At 43.0% G+C, this 20210-nt stretch overlaps 1 protein-coding gene across 1 annotated transcript in view; it reads right to left on the reverse strand.

Moving 5' to 3' along the window:
• The window catches only part of SLC10A7 (solute carrier family 10 member 7), a 251656-nt gene that overhangs the window by 13080 nt on the left and 218366 nt on the right, over window positions 1-20210 (reverse strand). The window contains exon 10 of the mRNA XM_040418521.1: window positions 13098-13171. Within this exon, the coding sequence (XP_040274455.1) occupies window positions 13098-13171 (74 nt within the window). The remainder of the gene's footprint in view (window positions 1-13097; window positions 13172-20210) is intronic.

Genomic DNA, 20210 nt, shown 5'->3' on the forward strand with positions numbered 1-20210 from the left:
CAGAAACGCCCTGGGCACCTTATCAAGAAGATTGACAGGTTAGATAAAAGCTCTTTTTATCAAAAGGAGACGGCGAATTTATCTTCTAACAACACCTTTGTAATCACAGGGGCGCCATGGAGATAACAATACTTTTAAAAGGGGGGGTTAGAAAGTGGTGACAGAGTCCCTTTAAGTCTGCAGTGTATTTTTGGTTACACGGCCAAGCCATCATAAGGCGAAACTATATGGAGTCTAAGAAAATTCTAAGAAAATTAAATTGGATTAAGAAACACATTATATTAAGCAGGATCACAATAAAAGTTAAAAGAAAATACAAAAGTTGTTACTTATAAAAAGTGATTTACTGGTCTTTAAAGAGAATCTGTCATTGGATAGAAAATGAGTCCCTGTGCTTGGTAGGGTACTTATAAAACCGTGCACACAATTTTTTTGCACAGAAAAAATGGCCCCATTACTTGACAAGTGCCTCAGGGGCAGTCCCAATCTCAGCAAGTGCTCCAGGTCTCACTTGCAATCCCTCTTTGCCCTAATTCCCAGGCCGGTATTCACATGCGCAGTATGCTTCGGCCTCCCTGATGCACAAGATTTCTATGTGGAAAAGGGGAAGGAGCTGGGCAGGTTCACCAGCAATCCCAGGAGCACTTGCTGAGCCCACCCTCAGGGCACCTAGCAACTAATGTATATACCAGATTAAAGGTCTTTTTCCCTGATATAAAAGAAAAGAAAGGGCTGAATGGTCACAAGAGTGTGTGTGAACGTTTCTAAGCACTGGTAGGCATCAATCTACACATTCCCTTTAATAAACATGTAACTGTTACAACTATGTTAAAAAAATGATATTAACAGTGAGCAATGAGAATTGTTTAAAGAATAATTCCATCATGATTTCAATAGTCACTGCCTGGGGTTGTGACTTTCCGTCAGGCCCATTTAGGTGCCTTCATGTGGGTGACAACGTAAGGAAGAGATGTCTAAGCATGTATGGCTGGAAGCACTAGTGCTTTAAAGAGCTACAAAAGAGGTGGGAAACGAAGGCGACGTCTCCATCTACAGATGCTCCTGGATATGCCCCAGCGAGGGAGGTTAATGCCATTAACAATATCCTCTTAGCAGGCTGTTTATTCTATTCTTTTTATGTACACATGCATGTCACAGAGACATAGGAACATGCTGTCATTAAAAGCAGCAATCGGGCTTTGAGTGTCTCTCCCCATTATGCACATTTCTTGGAAGACACAGACCAAATAAATAATTGGAGAGGTACGGCCCAGAAATGACAATTGTTATTCATGCGTCTCTTTGTTGGGAGCTGAGATTGAAAGATGTACACTTCAAGTGAAAGCATATCTCTGGGGCGAGATCCTTCAGTTCAAACGTGGTAAACAACTGTTGTTTCTCTGATGCTCACTTTAGTACTGCTGGAGGCAAACTTTCTAAATATTAATAAAATCCTACTGCTAGCAGTATGTACAGATGAATAGGAGGCATCAGGAAGTAAAGCCTTTGGTGACATTTCTGGACACATCTGAGAAATGCTGGAATCAAAGGATTTATATGCTGGGTGTAAGACAGAGGTAACAGATCCGCTCCGTCTTTATTTTCTTTCTTGATGGAATGCAGGCTATGGAAAGCAACCAGTTTCATTGCTAAAGTCTCTTCACTTGTAAACTTGTAATTTACCTCCATGTATGAGTATTGAATCTTCCTGACAGCCACTCTTATAGAAAAACACATAGAAAATCACACAGTATGGTTTGTTATGTATACTAAGGGTTCTAGAGCACAAAAGCAATATAAATCAGGAGGAGCTCAGCATGGGAAAATGCGCCATCATACTGGAAGTGTATTACCAGGGTTCCTCTAGACCAGGGCATGTGTCACAGACATGGGACAAGTGTTTTACAGTCCTGCATGTATTGACTCTTAAATCGTCAGCCCCTTTCCAACTACCCTAATAATTAAAGAAATGGCCCCTCAAGTTACAATTGCCTAAGGTTATGCTATTTTCAACATATAATGGCATATTCTCAGGCATCGTAACTTACAAAATGCCTTGCCCAGCGCTGCTCTCTACCTGGGCTGCCTTGCCCAGCGCTGCTCTCTACCTGGGCTGCCTTGCCCAGCGCTGCTCTCTACCTGCGCTGCCTTGCCCAGCGCTGCTCTCTACCTGCGCTGCCTTGCCCAGCGCTGCTCTCTACCTGCGCTGCCTTGCCCAGCGCTGCTCTCTACCTGCGCTGCCTTGCCCAGCGCTGCTCTCTACCTGCGCTGCCTTGCCCAGCGCTGCTCTCTACCTGCGCTGCCTTGCCCAGCGCTGCTCTCTACCTGCGCTGCCTTGCCCAGCGCTGCTCTCTACCTGCGCTGCCTTGCCCAGCGCTGCTCTCTACCTGCGCTGCCTTGCCCAGCGCTGCTCTCTACCTGCGCTGCCTTGCCCAGCGCTGCTCTCTACCTGCGCTGCCTTGCCCAGCGCTGCTCTCTACCTGCGCTGCCTTGCCCAGCGCTGCTCTCTACCTGCGCTGCCTTGCCCAGCGCTGCTCTCTACCTGCGCTGCCTTGCCCAGCGCTGCTCTCTACCTGCGCTGCCTTGCCCAGCGCTGCTCTCTACCTGCGCTGCCTTGCCCAGCGCTGCTCTCTACCTGCGCTGCCTTGCCCAGCGCTGCTCTCTACCTGCGCTGCCTTGCCCAGCGCTGCTCTCTACCTGCGCTGCCTTGCCCAGCGCTGCTCTCTACCTGCGCTGCCTTGCCCAGCGCTGCTCTCTACCTGCGCTGCCTTGCCCAGCGCTGCTCTCTACCTGCGCTGCCTTGCCCAGCGCTGCTCTCTACCTGCGCTGCCTTGTCCAGCGCTGCTCTCTACCTGCGCTGCCTTGTCCAGCGCTGCTCTCTACCTGCGCTGCCTTGTCCAGCGCTGCTCTCTACCTGCGCTGCCTTGTCCAGCGCTGCTCTCTACCTGCGCTGCCTTGTCCAGCGCTGCTCTCTACCTGCGCTGCCTTGTCCAGCGCTGCTCTCTACCTGCGCTGCCTTGTCCAGCGCTGCTCTCTACCTGCGCTGCCTTGTCCAGCGCAGCTCTCTACCTGCGCTGCCTTGTCCAGCGCTGCTCTCTACCTGCGCTGCCTTGTCCAGCGCTGCTCTCTACCTGCGCTGCCTTGTCCAGCGCTGCTCTCTACCTGCGCTGCCTTGTCCAGCGCTGCTCTCTACCTGCGCTGCCTTGTCCAGTGCTGCTCTCTACCTGTACTACATGTCCCATACTGCTCTCTACCTGTACTACATGTCCCATACTGCTCTCTACCTGTACTACATGTCCAGTACTGCTCGACGCCTGTATTTTTTGCACTGTACAAGCACCTGTGTTACATGTACCGTATTTATCTATATGTGCTACATGCATCATGTAGTACTCTCTACCTTTGTTAGGGTATGTTCACATCTGCGTTCAGAAATCCAGCAGGCTATTCAAGCAGAGGGACAGCCTGCTGGAGTTCACTGTATCCAGCATAGCCAGATAATGTCATGAACTGCTGGATCCCATTGGCTAAAAAATCCTGCATGCACAACTTCTTGTCTGCAAGAAAGATGGCATTTCTGCTGGAAAGCGTCCGGATCCCTTTATAGTCAAAGGGGATCCAGCGGTTTACAGCATTATCCAGCTATGCCAGATATGGTGAACTCCTGCAGGCTGTTCTTCTACCGGAACAGTCTGACGAATTTCTGAATGCAGACGTGACCGTATTCTTATATGCACTATACTGCTCACTGCCTGTACTGAATTGCTCTCTACTTTTACTGTATTTAGCTATACCTGTACTACATGTAGTGAGCTCTGCTTTACCTGTACGTCTACAGCACTGCATGTACTGTACTGCTTTCCACTGTACTACTGTCAACTACATGTGCTGTAATATTCTCTAGTGCTTTCTGACTTTTATATGTAAGGACTTGCTTTATCTCTATCATCTGCTTTTCAGGTTACAATTGTCTCAAAACAAATTACTTTGAGTAGCACTTTACTATGTCTCTGTGCACTGCTCTATCCCCTATCACTTCTATGTTGGGCATAACAAGTGACATCTGTAAATAACTCTACATAAAATTAAATATAGTTTAAAAGGAGTTTGTCAGCACTTTGAACCATACAAAACTGCTGACCGCACTAGAAAGGCGCTAGGGAAAGCAGTACAAGCATACCTTTTTTGAAGCTTTTCTCATCTCATCAGGAGTAGAGAGAATATGATGTTTTATTCTGCAAGATTCTGCTTTTTCAAGTTCCCAGGGAAAGGCTTCACTGTGAAGTGTTCTCTGCATATGGCTGCTTTACAGCCACTCCCCTTTGAGTGACAGCTGTTACCCCCAACCAGAAGACCACTACAGCTGTAACTCAGAGCAGAAGGGAGGGACTGGGAAGCAGTCCAGTTCAGACAGAACTCCACAGTGGAGCCACACCCTGGGCACATGAGAGAGCAAAATCTGACAGAATAAACGTCATATTCACACTAAATAAAAGTTGTTATTTTAACCCCCACGAATTGCAGAAATCTATTCAGCCGATATAACTACCATGGTGATGCCTCAAAATAGGAAACTTGGAATTTGTACCTCATCTACCAACTGTGTTATTTGCAGACCTATAATTCTTGAACGGCTCTAATAATAGAATTATAATAAAATCATTGCATTATGCTAATAAAGTAGCTGCTATTGGTTAGGTGGCAACTTAGAGAACCTGTTTATTATAAATAGTATAGTCCTTGATTTATTGACATCTATGTGCAATAAAATGTCACACTGGGACAGGTGATGGCACCACAGGATCCTGGCAGGAGTTCTAATTACCGGAGTTCAAAAAAGAAATTTAACTAAACTAAATTGAAATATAGAGTAACAATGCAAACATACTCCTCTGTCTGGATTTTTGTTGCAAGGGTTGCTAATAAAAGGTTATGAATATAATTAATATTAGGGTACATTGACATGATCATATGTGTTTTGCTGTCTGCAAATCGCGGATCCGCAAAACATGGATACTGGCCGTGTGCGTTCCGCATTTTGTATATAGGAATGAGCTTTTGCACCAGTTTTGATAAATATCCCCAAATTATACTACTATTTTTTAAAGGCATCTAGGCCATTTTAAACTATCCAAAACAAGCTTATGTGGCAGTGTCCCGTTGTTTCTTCCTCTCATTGTAGTGGATGTTATAGTTACAGTCCAGGGTATAGATAATAACTAAACCAACCTGTGATACATTTATCAGTAATTTCCAACTACAGTATTATGATAAGAGTTAGTTATAGCAGCACTTCATGCAGAAAGTCACAGTATGGTTGTGAGATGATCTTAGAGTGTGTGTGTATATATACATATATATATATATACAGTGGGGGAAATAATTATTTGACCCCTCACTGATTTTGTAAGTTTGTCCAATGACAAAGAAATGAAAAGTCTCAGAACAGTATCATTTCAATGGTAGGTTTATTGTAACAGTGGCAGATAGCACATCAAAAGGAAACTCGAAAAAATAACTTTAAATAAAAGATAGCAACTGATTTGCATTTCATTGAGTGAAATAAGTATTTGAACCCTCTAACAAAAAAAGACTTAATACTTGGTGGAAAAACCCTTGTTTGCAAGCACAGAGGTCAAACGTTTCTTGTAATTGATGACCAAGTTTGCGCACATTTTAGGAGGAATGTTGGTCCACTCCTCTTTGCAGATCATCTCTAAATCCCTAAGGTTTCGAGGCTGTCTCTGTGCAACTCTGAGCTTGAGCTCCCTCCATAGGTTTTCGATTGGATTAAGGTCCGGAGACTGACTAGGCCACTCCATGACCTTAATGTGCTTCTTCTTGAGCCACTCCTTTGTTGCCTTTGCTGTATGTTTTGGGTCATTGTCGTGCTGGAACACCCATCCACGACCCATTTTCAGTTTCCTGGCAGAGGGAAGGAGGTTGTCGCTCAGGATTTCACGATACATGGCTCCGTCCATTTTCCCGTTTATGCGAATAAGTTGTCCTGTGCCCTTAGCAGAAAAACACCCCCAAAGCAAAATGTTTCCACCCCCATGCTTGACGGTGGGGACGGTGTTTTGGGGGTCATAGGCAGCATTTTTCTTCCTCCAAACACAGCGAGTTGAGTTAATGCCAAAGAGCTCTATTTTGGTCTCATCAGACCACAGCACCTTCTCCCAGTCACTCTCTGAATCATTCAGGTGTTCATTGGCAAACTTCAGACGGGCCTGCACATGTGCCTTCCTGAGCAGGGGGACCTTGCGAGCCCTGCAGGATTTTAATCCATTGCGGTGTAATGTGTTTCCAATGGTTTTCTTGGTGACTGTGGTCCCTGCTAATTTGAGGTCATTAACTAACTCCTCCCGTGTAGTTCTAGGATGCTTTTTCACCTTTCTCAGAACCATTGACACCCCACGAGGTGAGATCTTGCGTGGAGCCCCAGAGCGAGGTCGATTGATGGTCATTTTGTGCTCCTTCCATTTTCGAACAATCGCACCAACAGTTGTCACCTTCTCTCCCAGCTTCTTGCTAATGGTTTTGTAGCCCATTCCAGCCTTGTGCAGGTCTACAATTTTGTCTCTGACATCCTTGGACAGCTCTTTGGTCTTTCCCATGTTGGAGAGTTTGGAGTCTGCTTGATTGATTGATTCTGTGGACAGGTGTCTTTTATACAGGTGACTAGTTAAGACAGGTGTCCTTAATGAGGGTGACTAATTGAGTAGAAGTGTCTAACCACTCTGTGGGAGCCAGAACTCTTAATGGTTGGTAGGGGTTCAAATACTTATTTCACTCAATGAAATGCAAATCAGTTGCTATCTTTTATTTAAAGTTATTTTTTCGATTTTCCTTTTGATGTGCTATCTGCCACTGTTACAATAAACCTACCATTGAAATGATACTGTTCTGAGACTTTTCATTTCTTTGTCATTGGACAAACTTACAAAATCAGTGAGGGGTCAAATAATTATTTCCCCCACTGTATATATATATATAAATATAAAACTTTACCTAGTTTCAGTCTTTCATTCATTACTGAGGCACACTATTATGGATATTAGTATATGGTTTAGTTAGACAGCAATCCTAAAACTCAGTTAAACACTTTCAGAATATGTAGAATATCCATCAAAAGCAAATACTACACGCTATATTTCCAATGATTTACATGTGCAAATCAGCAGCTCAGACTCCATTACAGAGTGAATTTATTTGTTTCCTAAGCATTTAAGTGATAGTACCAGGCTTTCTCGATCATCCTGAATGAACTCCAAATGGCTTCCTGCCGGGTATTCCAGCAGGATTACAAGAAGCTATAGCTCAATGTCATTTTCAATGTGGAGCTTCATAATTAAAGGTCAAATAGTCACTTCATTCGCAATCAATCAATGGAAGAAAAGTACTAATATCAAGTACTAATCAATCAATGGCAAAGGTACTAATAAAAGAAATGAATCATGTGAGGATGTGCATGTTTAGATCTTGTCCTCTCCCCCTGCTATACAAACCAGAATATCAAAGAAAGATTTAGGTGATGACACTAATGGCTTTAGGAAGCACAGAATTATCTTGCCCACTGTTGTATCTGTCACCTAAGTAGGGGTGCAATAACATCTCCATTTATAATGCATTATTGTTTGTTAGCTTTCACGAGGTTCATACATGTGATTCAATTTCACAACTATCACAATTATCACAATTTAGTGGTGATAAATGAATAATGAGGGATTCTTAGAGTTCGGTCTGTATTTTTAACATGGCTAATTATATAGAAACATAGAATGTGTCGGTAGATAAGAACCATTTGGCCCATCTAGTCTGCCCAATATACTGAATACTATGGATAGCCCCTGGCCCTATCTTATATGAAGGATGGCCTTATGCCTATCCCATGCATGCTTAAACTCCTCCACTGTATTTGCAGCTACCACTTCTGCAGGAAGGCTATTCCATGCATCCACTACTCTCTCAGTAAAGTAATACTTCCTGATATTAGTTTTAAATTAGAGGGGCAAAGGTTTAAAAGTATGTCCTCTTGTAGCAGTTTTTCTTCTTTTAAATATTCTCTCCTCTTTTACCTTGTTGATTCCCTTTATGTATTTAAAAGTTTCTATCATATCCCCTCTGTCTCGTCTTTCTTCCAAGCTATACATGTTAAGGTCCTTTAATCTTTCCTGGTAAGTTTTATCCTGCAATCCATGTACCAGTTTAGTAGCTCTTCTCTGAACTCTCTCCAAAGTATCGATATCCTTCTGGAGATATGGTCTCCAGTACTGAGCACAATACTCCAAATGAGGTCTCACTAGTGCTCTGTAGAGCGGCATGAGCACCTCCCTCTTTCTACTGGCAATTCCTCTCCCTATACACCCAAGCATTCTGCTAGCATTTCCTGCTGCTCTATGACATTGTCTGCCTACCTTTAAGTCTACCTAAAGTGGAGTGAGCTGTCAGAGTAATGATAAATCTGGCCCATAATGTTTTGTAAAAGTTGGTTCTTTTGTGCCAGATACTGGATATCAGAGCAAGTCCGTCAATAGGAAAAGTAAGGACTTATCAGCCGTATTCTAATAAAATATCTCAACTGATGGAAAAACAATAGAGCTGTTCATTATAAAAGCAGAAAAAGCACTATATATAATATTTCTCTGGCTCTGGAATACATGTGACTAAGGCTACTTTCAGACTAGCGTTCAGAGAGGATCCGTCTGGTGTCTGCACAGACGGATCCTCTCCTATAATGCAGACGTTTGGATCCGTTCAGAACGGATCCGTCTGCATTATAGTTTAGAAAAAATTCTAAGTCTGAAAGTTGTTCAGACGGATCCGTCCAGACTTTACATTGAAAGTCAATGGGGGATGGATCCAGTTGAAAATTGAGCCATACTGTGTCAACTTCAAACGGATCCGTCCCCATTGACTTACATTGTAAGTCTGGACGGATCAGTTTGCCTCAGCACGGCCAGGCGGACACCCGAGTGTCCGCCTGCTGAGCGGAGGCTGAACGATGCCAGACTGATGCATTCTGAGCGGATCCGCGTCCACTCAGAATGCATTGGTAGCTGGACGGATGCGTTCGGGGCCGCTTGTGAGACCCTTCAAACGGAGTTCACAAGCGGAGCCCCGACGCTAGTGTGAAAGTAGCCTTAAAGATGACCCGACTCCTCTTCAGACATACTGAGCATCGGAACAGGGAGGAGGAGACACCGGGGTTTCTCAATGGGCGTGTCCTCCTCCCTGGCTATGCCGCGATCCAATCACATCAGAGAGCGTCACAGATAGGGAGAAGGTGAGTTTTTTTTTTTTTTTTCTCCGATGTGATTGGATCGCGGCACAGCCAGGGAGAAGGAGACACCCATTGAGAAACCCTGGCTTCTCCTCCTCCCTGTTCCAATGCTCAATATTAGCTCACTAAGCGCTAAAACTTCAGGAGGGCGCAGCGGGGCGCAGGCGCAATGTTTAAAAAAATAAATAAATAGGTGGCAGCATCAGCAGGGGGGTACCCTGCAAGTACAGGTATTTAGCTCCTATAAGTAAAACAGATAAAAGGTTCTCTTTAAGCCATAAAATATAACAATATTAAATGGCATACGGCAAATGGCGTAACGGAAAAAAATAAATAAAAAACTGCCAATTTGCCATTTTTTGTCACTTCAACTACCCAATAATTTTTTTCTAAAAAGTGATCAAAAAGTCGCACACACTTCAAATTGGTATCACTGAAAAGAACAGATCGTCCCGCAAAAAATGAGCCCTTACTCAGTCCTGTACACATAACTACAAGAAAGTTATAGGGGTCAGAATATGGAAATTTTCCTCAACGGTTTGAATTTTATTTTCAGTATTAAAACGCAAGAAAAATTATACAAGTGTAGTATCGTTGTAACTGTACTGACCTGGAGAATGAAGATAACAGGCAAATTTTTTTAACAGGCATAATATTAGTGTAAAAAATAAAAACCTTTATCAGAATTGCGTTTTTCCCAATTCCACCTCATTTGGAATTTTTTTCCCGCTTCCTACTACATGGTATGCAACCGTAAATGGTGCCATTAGAAAGTACAACTTGTCCCACAAAAAATAAGCCCTCATAAGGCTATGTGAACAGAAAAATAAAGTTGGGACTATGGGAGTGAAAAACGAAAATGTAAAAAAATTGAAAATCCCAGGGTCCTTAAGGGGTTAAAAACGGATGCCTTCTATGACAAACTTGCTTCCACTTGAGGGATGGTCAACTACTATTGTTATAGATTTAAAGGGGTTATCAGAGATGAGGCCGCCACTTCCAGGATCACATGCCGTATATTCGGCACGTGATTACAACTTGCAGCACATGTGTGAGCCCGAATCTCTCACTACTGCTTTTTGTGCCAGTTTTTGATGCAGTTTTCAGACCCAAAGCTAGAAATGGATCCAACAGGAAGGAGAAGTATAAAAACTTCCTTTATATTTCTCATTCCCTTCTAACTAGCTTCTGGCTTTGGCTCAAAAACTGCATCAAAGCGGCCACAAAAAGCTGCGTGAGATACTACCCTCAAAGGAGCTCCTCACTGCAGGACGCCATAAATTTTAAGTTGGTGGGGGTCTGACAGCCGGAGGAGAGGCTCCATAGTCTCCACTTTCAAAGCTCATGTGACCATGCATATAAAGTTACTTTCCAATGAAATTACTATCATAGTTCTCTAGGGATTCCTGGTGTGGTAGTCTTTTTTCATTTATTTCAATCAAGGGGTGCTAAGAGTTGATGATTGTCTCCAACTGAAAACGAGGAGCAAGTAACCCAAGTTCTCAATAAATGAGAAAGTGCACAGTAGTTGGGAGGGTGCCAGGAGAGACAGCTAATGAATGTGTATGACGTGTATTTGTAAACATACATTGTACAGAAAAATAATTCTAGAGCAGGATTGTGTAAAATACTTGTTTCTCCTAATGTCCATGATTTGCATTCTATTTTTTTCTATTTTATTTTTTATGGTTTGTTAAAGATGATTAAAGCATACTTATTTCATACCAATTGTCATATTGTCACATCAATTGCTTACAGCTTTCATTTTCAAAAAGAACTCTAAAAAATTAAAAGGTAGAATCTGATTTCTTTAGAGCCCTCACTGCAGTCACTTAGAAAGGGTTACTCCGCTTCCCACACTCACTGTACATGAACCTATCATTCAAGGCCACAAACGAGTGACGCACACCCCAAGACCAGTCCACACTGTCACCAGTCACTAAACTCCAGGACAAGCTTATGATTTAATTTTGAAAAGTACAGTGTTTAAGAAAGTGACATAAATGATGAAATAATATCATACACATAGGCAAAACAGTTCTGTAAATAAAAAGGGATGAAACAAAGAATTACAGACCTCCATTAATTTGGTTGGCGTTAAAAGGGTTTTTCAGGAGTATAATATTGATGACCTATATTAAGGATAGGTCGACAATATCAGATTGGTGGGGGACCGACTCCCGGCACCCCTGCCGATCAGGAGCTCCGGAGAGCTCTTCGGCCTCTTCCTAGGCCAATTACATCACATCACATGGCCTATGTGCAGCTCAGTCCCATTCAAGTCAATAGGCCTGGGCAGCAATACCAAGTGCTATTTGCAGTGAGGAGGCTGCAACGCTCACTGGAGCGCTGCGGCCTCATCAAACATTTCATTAGCAGTGTGCCGGGAGTCAGACCCCTACCAATTTCATAATAATGAACTATCCTGAGAATAGGCCAAAAATATTGTACTAGTGGAAAAGCCCATTAATCTGTGCTGTGGACAAAGGGCTTGACGATGGACAGAACTATAATCTCAGAACTACAACATGGCACATTAATCATTTCAACCAAAATGTAAGTTGGTGAGTTTTCTAAAGTGAAAATAATGGCGCTAGAGACAAAAAAAAGTGTCTAAGTTCCCTGATCATAAAACATAAGTTGGTTATTATAAAAAACATGAATAATTACAAGGCTGCAGTTGAAGTGTAGGTTTTTCTTTGTCTGTATAGACCACTCCAGCCTTATTTAGAAGCATTGGATGGGTTTGGAGACAGGTACTCTGTGGTAGCACATCCATTTCATTAACACTTGTTTTACAGTTTAGCCTTTTGTCTGCAAACAAATTTAATTTGAGGAAGAGGTCAGAGACCCTGAAACGCTTATAGCGGATGGGATCCTTATATTGAAAAAGACACCTAGTTACAGTTACGGACATAACCGCACAGACGGTAATTGATATCATCCCTGACTCACCATAGGAGCCTTGAACCAATTAACAAGTAAAGATTCCTCCGACGCCCTGACCGCGTGGAGTGCTGGTAAAACGCAGGACGCCAGCTACACGTGGGGCGCACAGCAGCTATTTGGGAGCAGGTTTTTCAACTACCGTAACGACACTGCGGACACCAAGCATCGGAAGATATCCCATATTGTCATAAGGAAACCGGGTGAGTGCACTGACCTGTGGTGGGACGCCACCACGGGCAGATACGTACAAGCCGGACTTCAAATAGTGAGTACCATTAAACATATATACTCACGGATATACCGTATAAGACAGTGAACTGTCCCCCTCATTAGTGCAACATACAATTGAGACTCTGTAACGCTAGGAACACAGTTTCAGCGTTCATAAGGACACATGATAACATTTTATCTGTTTTAGCGATATATAGCTGAAATCATCAATTCCAACAAAACTGCGATATTTTATATCAGACCGAGATATTTTATATACTGTCTATTTCTATTTTATTGTATGTACGATATATTTTTATGATTTAATGACTATCTAATAAATGAGTTGTAACATACTAGACCTGATGTATAGCAACAGATATTGAGTGCTCACTATAATTTATCTATTTATCCTTCAATTCTCTATTGTGGTTAGGGTGAACCACACCTTAGTTAGAGCACCTACGATGGTAATCAGAAGGGTGAGCCACTATAAACCTATACTAAACAAATTTAATTGCCCCTCTTTCGGATTACAACCCCTTGTGTTTAAGCTCCCCTTTACCCTTATTTTCAAATAATTACAAATAAATAAAAAAATAAAGGGATATTTCATAAATACTTCATGGCACGCTCCATTCAGGATTATACTTACCTAATGTGAGTGATTTATGGGTTGAACAAAATACTATTGCAACTGTGTCTGCTGGTGTGAAGCCAGTGTTTTTACTGCAAAGAAAAAAACATAATGTGAATTAGGACTCCATTTTATTTGCTTTATAAGCTTAGAAATGTAAAACTTGCTTTTACTATCACTTTCAGCTGCACTCACTGCAATACGATTTCTATCAGTGATATCTTCCTCTGTACTGAACATATTGCATATACAAAGCCCATATCTCTAGCTGCTACCAATCCAGAGATATGAGCAGTTAAGAGCGCCCCCTCTCCCTCTCAGTCTGGAGAAGGAGGGGGAGCAGTTGCAAAGCTGACGTTATTTTTACCACACAGTAAACGCCATAAATTTCCACAAAATAATGTAAAAAATAATTGTTTTAATCTTTCTCCAAAAAATTAACTAATAAAAGTTATACACAAGTTAATAGACTATATATACCCCAAAATGGTTCCTAAGAAACCTACAACTAATCCCAAAAAATAAAATAAAAATTTAGAAGAAAAAAATGAAAAAGTTATGACAGCTAGAACAAAAAGGGGGAAAATATTATTGGTCCTTAAAGAGAACCTTTTATCTGTTTTACTTATAGGAGCTAAATACCTGTACTTGCGGGGTACCCCCCTGCTGATGCTGCCACCTAGTTTTTTATTTTTTTAAACATCGCGCCTGCTTCCCGCTGCGCCCTCCTGAAGTTTTAGCGCTTAGTGAGCTAATATTGAGCATTGGAACAGGGAGGAGGAGAAGCCAGGGTTTCTCAATGGGTGTCTCCTTCTCCCTGGCTGTGCTGCGATCCAATCACATTGGAGAGCTTCACAGCCAGGGAGAAAAAAAACAAAACAAAAAAAAAAAACTCACCTTCTCCCTAGCTGTGACGCTCTCTGATGTGATAGGATCGCGGCACAGCCAGGGAGAAGGAGACGCCCATTGAGAAACCCTGGCGTCTCCTCCTCCCTGTTCCGATGCTCAGTATTAGCATACTGAGCGCGAAAACCTCAGGAGGGCACAGGTGCGATGTTTAAAAAAATGTTTAAAAAAATCAAAATAAATGTGTGGCTCGTTTCTCTATGAACCACCTTTCTTGGGAAACGTATATATTTCAGTGCAATTTTTTTTATTGTGAAGTTACACAATGCTTTATAATTTCCAAAAATATCACTTGCTGGGGGGAGAGAAATACAGTAAGACGGCATTACTATAATTGTGTGTGTTCAGCATTTCTTCTGAGGCTTCAGAATCTGCCAGCCCACCACACCAGGAATACCCAAAAGAGCAAAGAGTGAAGCAAGAATGAGCATGTGGGTCTACCTCATCACATTTACTGAAGTGGACACAGAACGGCTGCTGGTGGCACTAGACTACCTTTGTTCCTGCAACATCCGGGGATATAAGCATTATTTATTTTTTTGTATTTAGTACATGTGAATACACTAAATGTTTCTACTAATGGGCTGGATATAACTATAAAACAATATTCTTCATGGGATAAACCCTTTAGCCACTTAATTACCAGCTAAATGCCTTTTTACGGAGGTCACTAAGGGGCCTTAGGCTACACTGCCACGGCTGTGTCATGTTCTGGTGGTAGTATTATGCATTTTTGGACTTCCCGCCTTTTATGCAAATTAACATAAAAGAGTCATATCTTACTTGTGTGACCAGAGAAGAGTCATATTTTCAAGCATAGACTCAGGTTAATTAAATATGTATCAAATCAGGTTTTTTACACAATAAAAACACACAGAGCTATGGGGACTGGATATTGCGGATGTGCTAGTGGCCATCTAGCAACCCATGTCCTCAGCTCTATACCCAAAATTCAGGTGACAGGTTCCCTTTAAGTCTGGTGTTCCTTCCCATTTTGGTGTGTACGGAGTTAAAGGGACACTGACAGGCCGTTAGAGCATATAAAGTGACATATATTCTTCTATTGGTCTTAATATGCTTAATTAAACTATACCATGATCACCCCTCGGTGCCTTTCCGTTACTTATAACAAGTGTTATTATCAATATGCAAATCACCTTACTTTGTGCCCAAGGGGCTGTCCCTCATTCAGTTCTGTGCCCAGCCGCGCCCCAACTGCAGTCTCCTTACTGTACTATCTTCTACTGGAGCTGGAGGGTGCAAGGGACCTTATCCGGCGCAGGCACGGAGAGACAAGATGAAGCTGATGCCAGGAAGATAGTACTGGGCATGCGCAGGGTTTCGCCGCGTCAGAAGAAGAAAAAGCTGCCCAGTGCAGTGAATACTAATGAGCTGGGCGGCACTAGGAGACAGAAGTTGGGGCGCGGCTGGGCACAGAACTGAATGAGGGACAGCCCCTTGGGCACAAAGTAAGGTAATTTGCATATTGATAAAAACACTTTTTATAAGTAACGGAAAGGCAGCGAGGGGTGATAATGGTATAGTTTAAATATTTAATTAAGCATATTAAGACAAATAGAAGAATATATGTCACTTTATATGCTCTATCGGCCTGTCAGTGTCCCTTTAAGGTGTGTGCAAGGTGGAGCTGGGTGTGGCCTCATGGCTCTTCTTATGCTGTAGTTGTGAGCTTTAGTTCAGTTGTTTGTTTGCCTTTGTAGGAGAGGGAGCTTTGCTCCTCTCTGGATGTGTCACCTGTCCGTGAGGGCCTCCTTGTGGAACATCAAGGTCTTTAGCGATGTCTCCCTATGTTCTCCTCCTTGTTCCCTTCCTTACCTGTTATGTTTGGTGTGGGTTTGTTTTGGGGATTTGTTGTTATGTCTAGTTTGGTGTTTCTATGTCTGGTATGTTTGGTGTATTGCATGGCATGGTTGCTAGACATCCCCTTGTTTGTCTGTACCTCCGGTGAGGGGGTCCCAGGGGTTGCTCGGAGAGGGAACCACAAGTCAGCAAGCAGTAGTTGTTCCAGCCAGTCGTTGTGGCAGGTAAGTGCTGTTGTTCCAGTGCTTGTCGTTTTGCGCTGGGCTCTTACCTGCTGCTATGTGTTTTTGCTTGCTGTCTGCTCCTTCCTAGTTGCTAGGCCTGTGTGAGACTCTGGTTCATCCGTGTTGTGGATGAACTGGTCGTCTCTTATTCCTGACTCCTACTTCAGGGATAGTTAGGGTCAGAAGGTCCCAGGTTCCGGAGTATGAGCCCCCCTGCCATCAAGGCCTGCTCATACAGTTAGGAGGTCAGGGTCAGGGATAGGATGAGGGTGGCGTTAGGAGGTGACCTGCTCCCCTGGCCTAGTTGCTTTCCCAAATTCCCTACATTGTACGGTGGGGAGTTTCCACCACTCCCCACCGTGACCCCACCATTTAATTTTTACAGTGGCCTAATCTACAGTGCAGAGCAGTACAGTGTAGAGTGGGACTCCTGCTCTAAATGCCTGCCCCGAAGCATCTAAGCGATTTAGAGGGAGGGGGCTCCCTTTGTCTTCTATCCATGAGAATGTATGGAAAAAAAACTGCAAAAATAACAACCCTCAGTACACAATATCAAGTGATTTATCCTTAATGTCCTAATTTATCTTTAAAGGGAACCTGTCATCAACTTTATGCTGCCCATAGTAACGGCAGAATAAAGTAGAGATAGGTGAGTTGATTTCAGCGGTCTGTCATTTACAAGTTAAAAGTAAGTGGTTGCCAAGAACCAGCATCAAAATCATTGCAGACTGGGCCTGGAAAAGAGTCACGGCCACCTGAGAAGATTCATGGTTAGTCATGAATTCCTGCTCTCCCTGCCCACCTTCTACCTACAGAGTTTTCCCAAAATTAAGCTCTACCCCGAAAATAAGACCTAGCCCTATTTTGCAGGGTTTTGGGAGTAGGGCCTAAATATAAGCGCTACTCCAAAAATAAGCCCTAGATAAATTTTATATTCATGGAAGTGTGGGTGATTCAGCAGCTCAGGAGCGCTCACTAATGGCTCCTAAGCTGCCAGGGCGGGCGGTCAGGACCTCGACGCCAGAAATCTCTGCTCTCCCAGCTGATCGGAGGCGGGCAGGAGTTACAGCAGCACAGGCTGCCAGTACTTAGCCTTCAGTGAAGCCGCTAGCCTGCGCATACGTCGCGGCTGGCGGCTTCACTAAATGCAAAATTATGCTGGCAGCTGTGCTTCCATCTACTGTATGGGTGCATCGCTGGGCGGGCTGGACGGCTTCTCTACCCTGTACTGCCGCCAGCCCGCACGTTCTAACAATGAGGCAGCAGGAGGATGTCCTTCTCCTCTCTGCTGCCTGGAGCTGGAGGTGCTGATTGGTGGTGAGCGCGTCCTGCTCCCTCCCCCGCCTCCACCAATCAGCACCCTGTCATCTCTCGCGCCGGATCTCCCTGTTTTTTTTGTTAAAGCATAAATGTGTGATTGTTGTTCATGGAGCCAAAATAAGCCCTACCCCGATAATAAGCCCTAACCCTTTTTCGGAGAAAAAAAATAATATAAGACCCCCGTCTTATTTTCGGAGAAACACAGTAGTTTTCTCCCTTTCTCTATAGGAGAGAATTGCCAATCAGCAGCAGATGGGTGAGAGAGCAGGAGAGTATGAATAAACATGACTCTTCTCAGGTAGATTTGACTCTTTTCAAGGCCTGTGCTGCAATTATTATGATGCTGGTTTTCGGCAACCACTTACTTTTAGCTCATTAGTGACACACCGCTGAAATCTGCATTTCTATCACTAATTTATGCTGCCCTCAGTTAGGTCAGCATAAAGTTGATGACAGGTTCCCTTTAAATGCTAGAATTACTGTTTTTTGCTTATGCCACCAAAAAAACGAAATAAAGTGTTCAAAAAGAGTTATGTACTCCAAAATGATACCAATGAAAAGTAGTCCCACAAAAATGATGCCCTCACACAGCTCTGTAGAAAGAAAAATGAAAAAGTATAGGGTCTTGGGGTGCGACAATGAAAAAACATTTTCTTCTTTTAAAAATGTTTTTTTTAATGTGCAACAGTAGTAAAACGTAAAACTGCTTGCCGGATCACTCTGCCGCAAGTGTGAAAGTAGCCTTACTTTTTCGCGATGCGGATTACAGAACCCCTTTCAAGTGAATGGGTCCACGTCCGCAGACGGCGGGCACATGGTCAGTGCCTATGCACTGCAAACTGCAATTTGTAGCCCGCAGCACACGGTCGCGTGCATTAGGCCTTATCCAGCAAAAAATTTAAGCCCTCATATGGCTATATGAAAAGTAAAAAAGTTAAAGCTCTTGAAACGCATGATGAAAAAAATGAAAAAGAAGAATGCAAAAATACACATATTTGACATGGGATGAAGATAAAGGGATGCTCAATCTGGCATTTTTTTTGACTGTTTGCTAAAAAAAAAAAACACAGAACATGATCTTTCAAAATTTCATATAAACTCCCATAATATCTTAACAAGTATATTTTAGGCTATGTTTACACAGGGGTCATGGCTTGCCAAAGATAATGGAAGCCATGACATTGTTCCCCTCCTTTGTATGATGCATCCATATGGTGACCAATGAACTTCATTGACTTATAACGAGATCCTTCATGGGTTCCATAATATTTTTTTTTTTCTTTGACGGAAAGAATACTGCCGCATGCTGCGCTCCTGCCATCAAAAGTGTAAGAATCCCTAGTGCATATGTGAACATAGCCTCAGGCTCATATTTGATCAAGCTGTTACTTTAGACCAAAGGTTGCTTCATCCTAAAATTATATTTCATTAAGTAAAATACTGAAATACAGCATCACTGACATTTTTATGGTCATTTACACGTTTTCATTTGACAAAATGGCAAATTCAAACTGTTTCTGGACTGGACAAAAAATATTGCCTAGCCAGGGGATGAATAGACAACTTCAAAGTGGTGCAATATTGGGCAGCATCTGTTAGCATGTCACTTTTTAGAGTCCGGGTCAGACACTTGGAGGAGACCCAAGGGAAACCATGTCCAGTTTAGATGAGGTTTAGGCTACATTCACACGAACGTTGTGTTTTCCGGATTCGCAAAACCCGGATACCGGCCCATGTGCATTCCGCAATTTGCCGAGTCCACATGCTGCGGATATCATAGAAAATGCCTATTCTTGTCTGCCATTGCAGATAAGAAAAGGACATGTAATTAATGAAGACTGGGGACGCTAAAATCAAAACAAAAAAGTCTTTATTGAGTATCACTTGAAATTAAAATAGGAAATGATATATAAATAGTCACTGGTACAACTGTGGGGTACAGCTCTTGAACTAAAGTGAAAACGCTCAACCAAGCCACCTAATTCCTCAAGAGCAAAGGTCTACACAGTATGTACCAATGATACTAGGCTCCAGCATCTACTGGGTATCATAATAAAACCCAGCTATGCTACAATAGCCCATCTTCAAATGGGCCGACTGACTACAGTATCTACTCAATGACACACTAACTTATCAGTGTATCCCATAGAATGCTGGCCATTCCACTCTTGCTGCTTATTCATGCAGCTGGAGTCCAGGCAAACGCCCTAGTCAGTCAGTCAAGGGTTACGGTTACACAAGTTGCCGCTAAATGCTCATTTCAAATAATTCTAACTATGCTCTTGCTCCCCATGCCGTGGCTCAACGCGTTTCTCATTCTAATAATTCCTCAGGAGCCCTACAACAGAAGCACAGTATAAACTATCTTAAGATGTCAGAGCAGCATGGCGCTACCCTCCACGTGTGTAGAGGCAGCGCCTCGGCACTGGTAAGGCCGTAAAGCGCCCGCCAAAACTACAGGTATTTAAACACCAAACCCCTCCCATACCAGACAAGGCCACTCCCACCCAGCATCGGATGGTAGGAGAGAGATAAATAATCTGTGAGCGCTCCTCATTCCCACCAATGCTGGCTCAAGATGTGGAGGACCTTGAAAGGGGACAATTCCCCCATTAAACCAGGGATCAAAACAGCGGATTATATTGTTGGCATTATATAATTATACTGATTTTTAAATAAAGAACTAAAGAGGACAGACTTGTGCTGTGATTTAACACTTGTACATCGGCACTGAAAGGTACATCTTAAATGAACAGCGCATGATAACTGACTCACCATGGAAAAAGTGAGAAGACAATGCCACATATCCATAATATTTGATTGCAAGGGCGTTAGATTGTATTATCAAACTTTGTTAACA

This window comes from Bufo bufo, chromosome 2 (assembly GCF_905171765.1).
Source record: "Bufo bufo chromosome 2, aBufBuf1.1, whole genome shotgun sequence".
Classification (NCBI taxonomy): domain Eukaryota; kingdom Metazoa; phylum Chordata; class Amphibia; order Anura; family Bufonidae; genus Bufo; species Bufo bufo.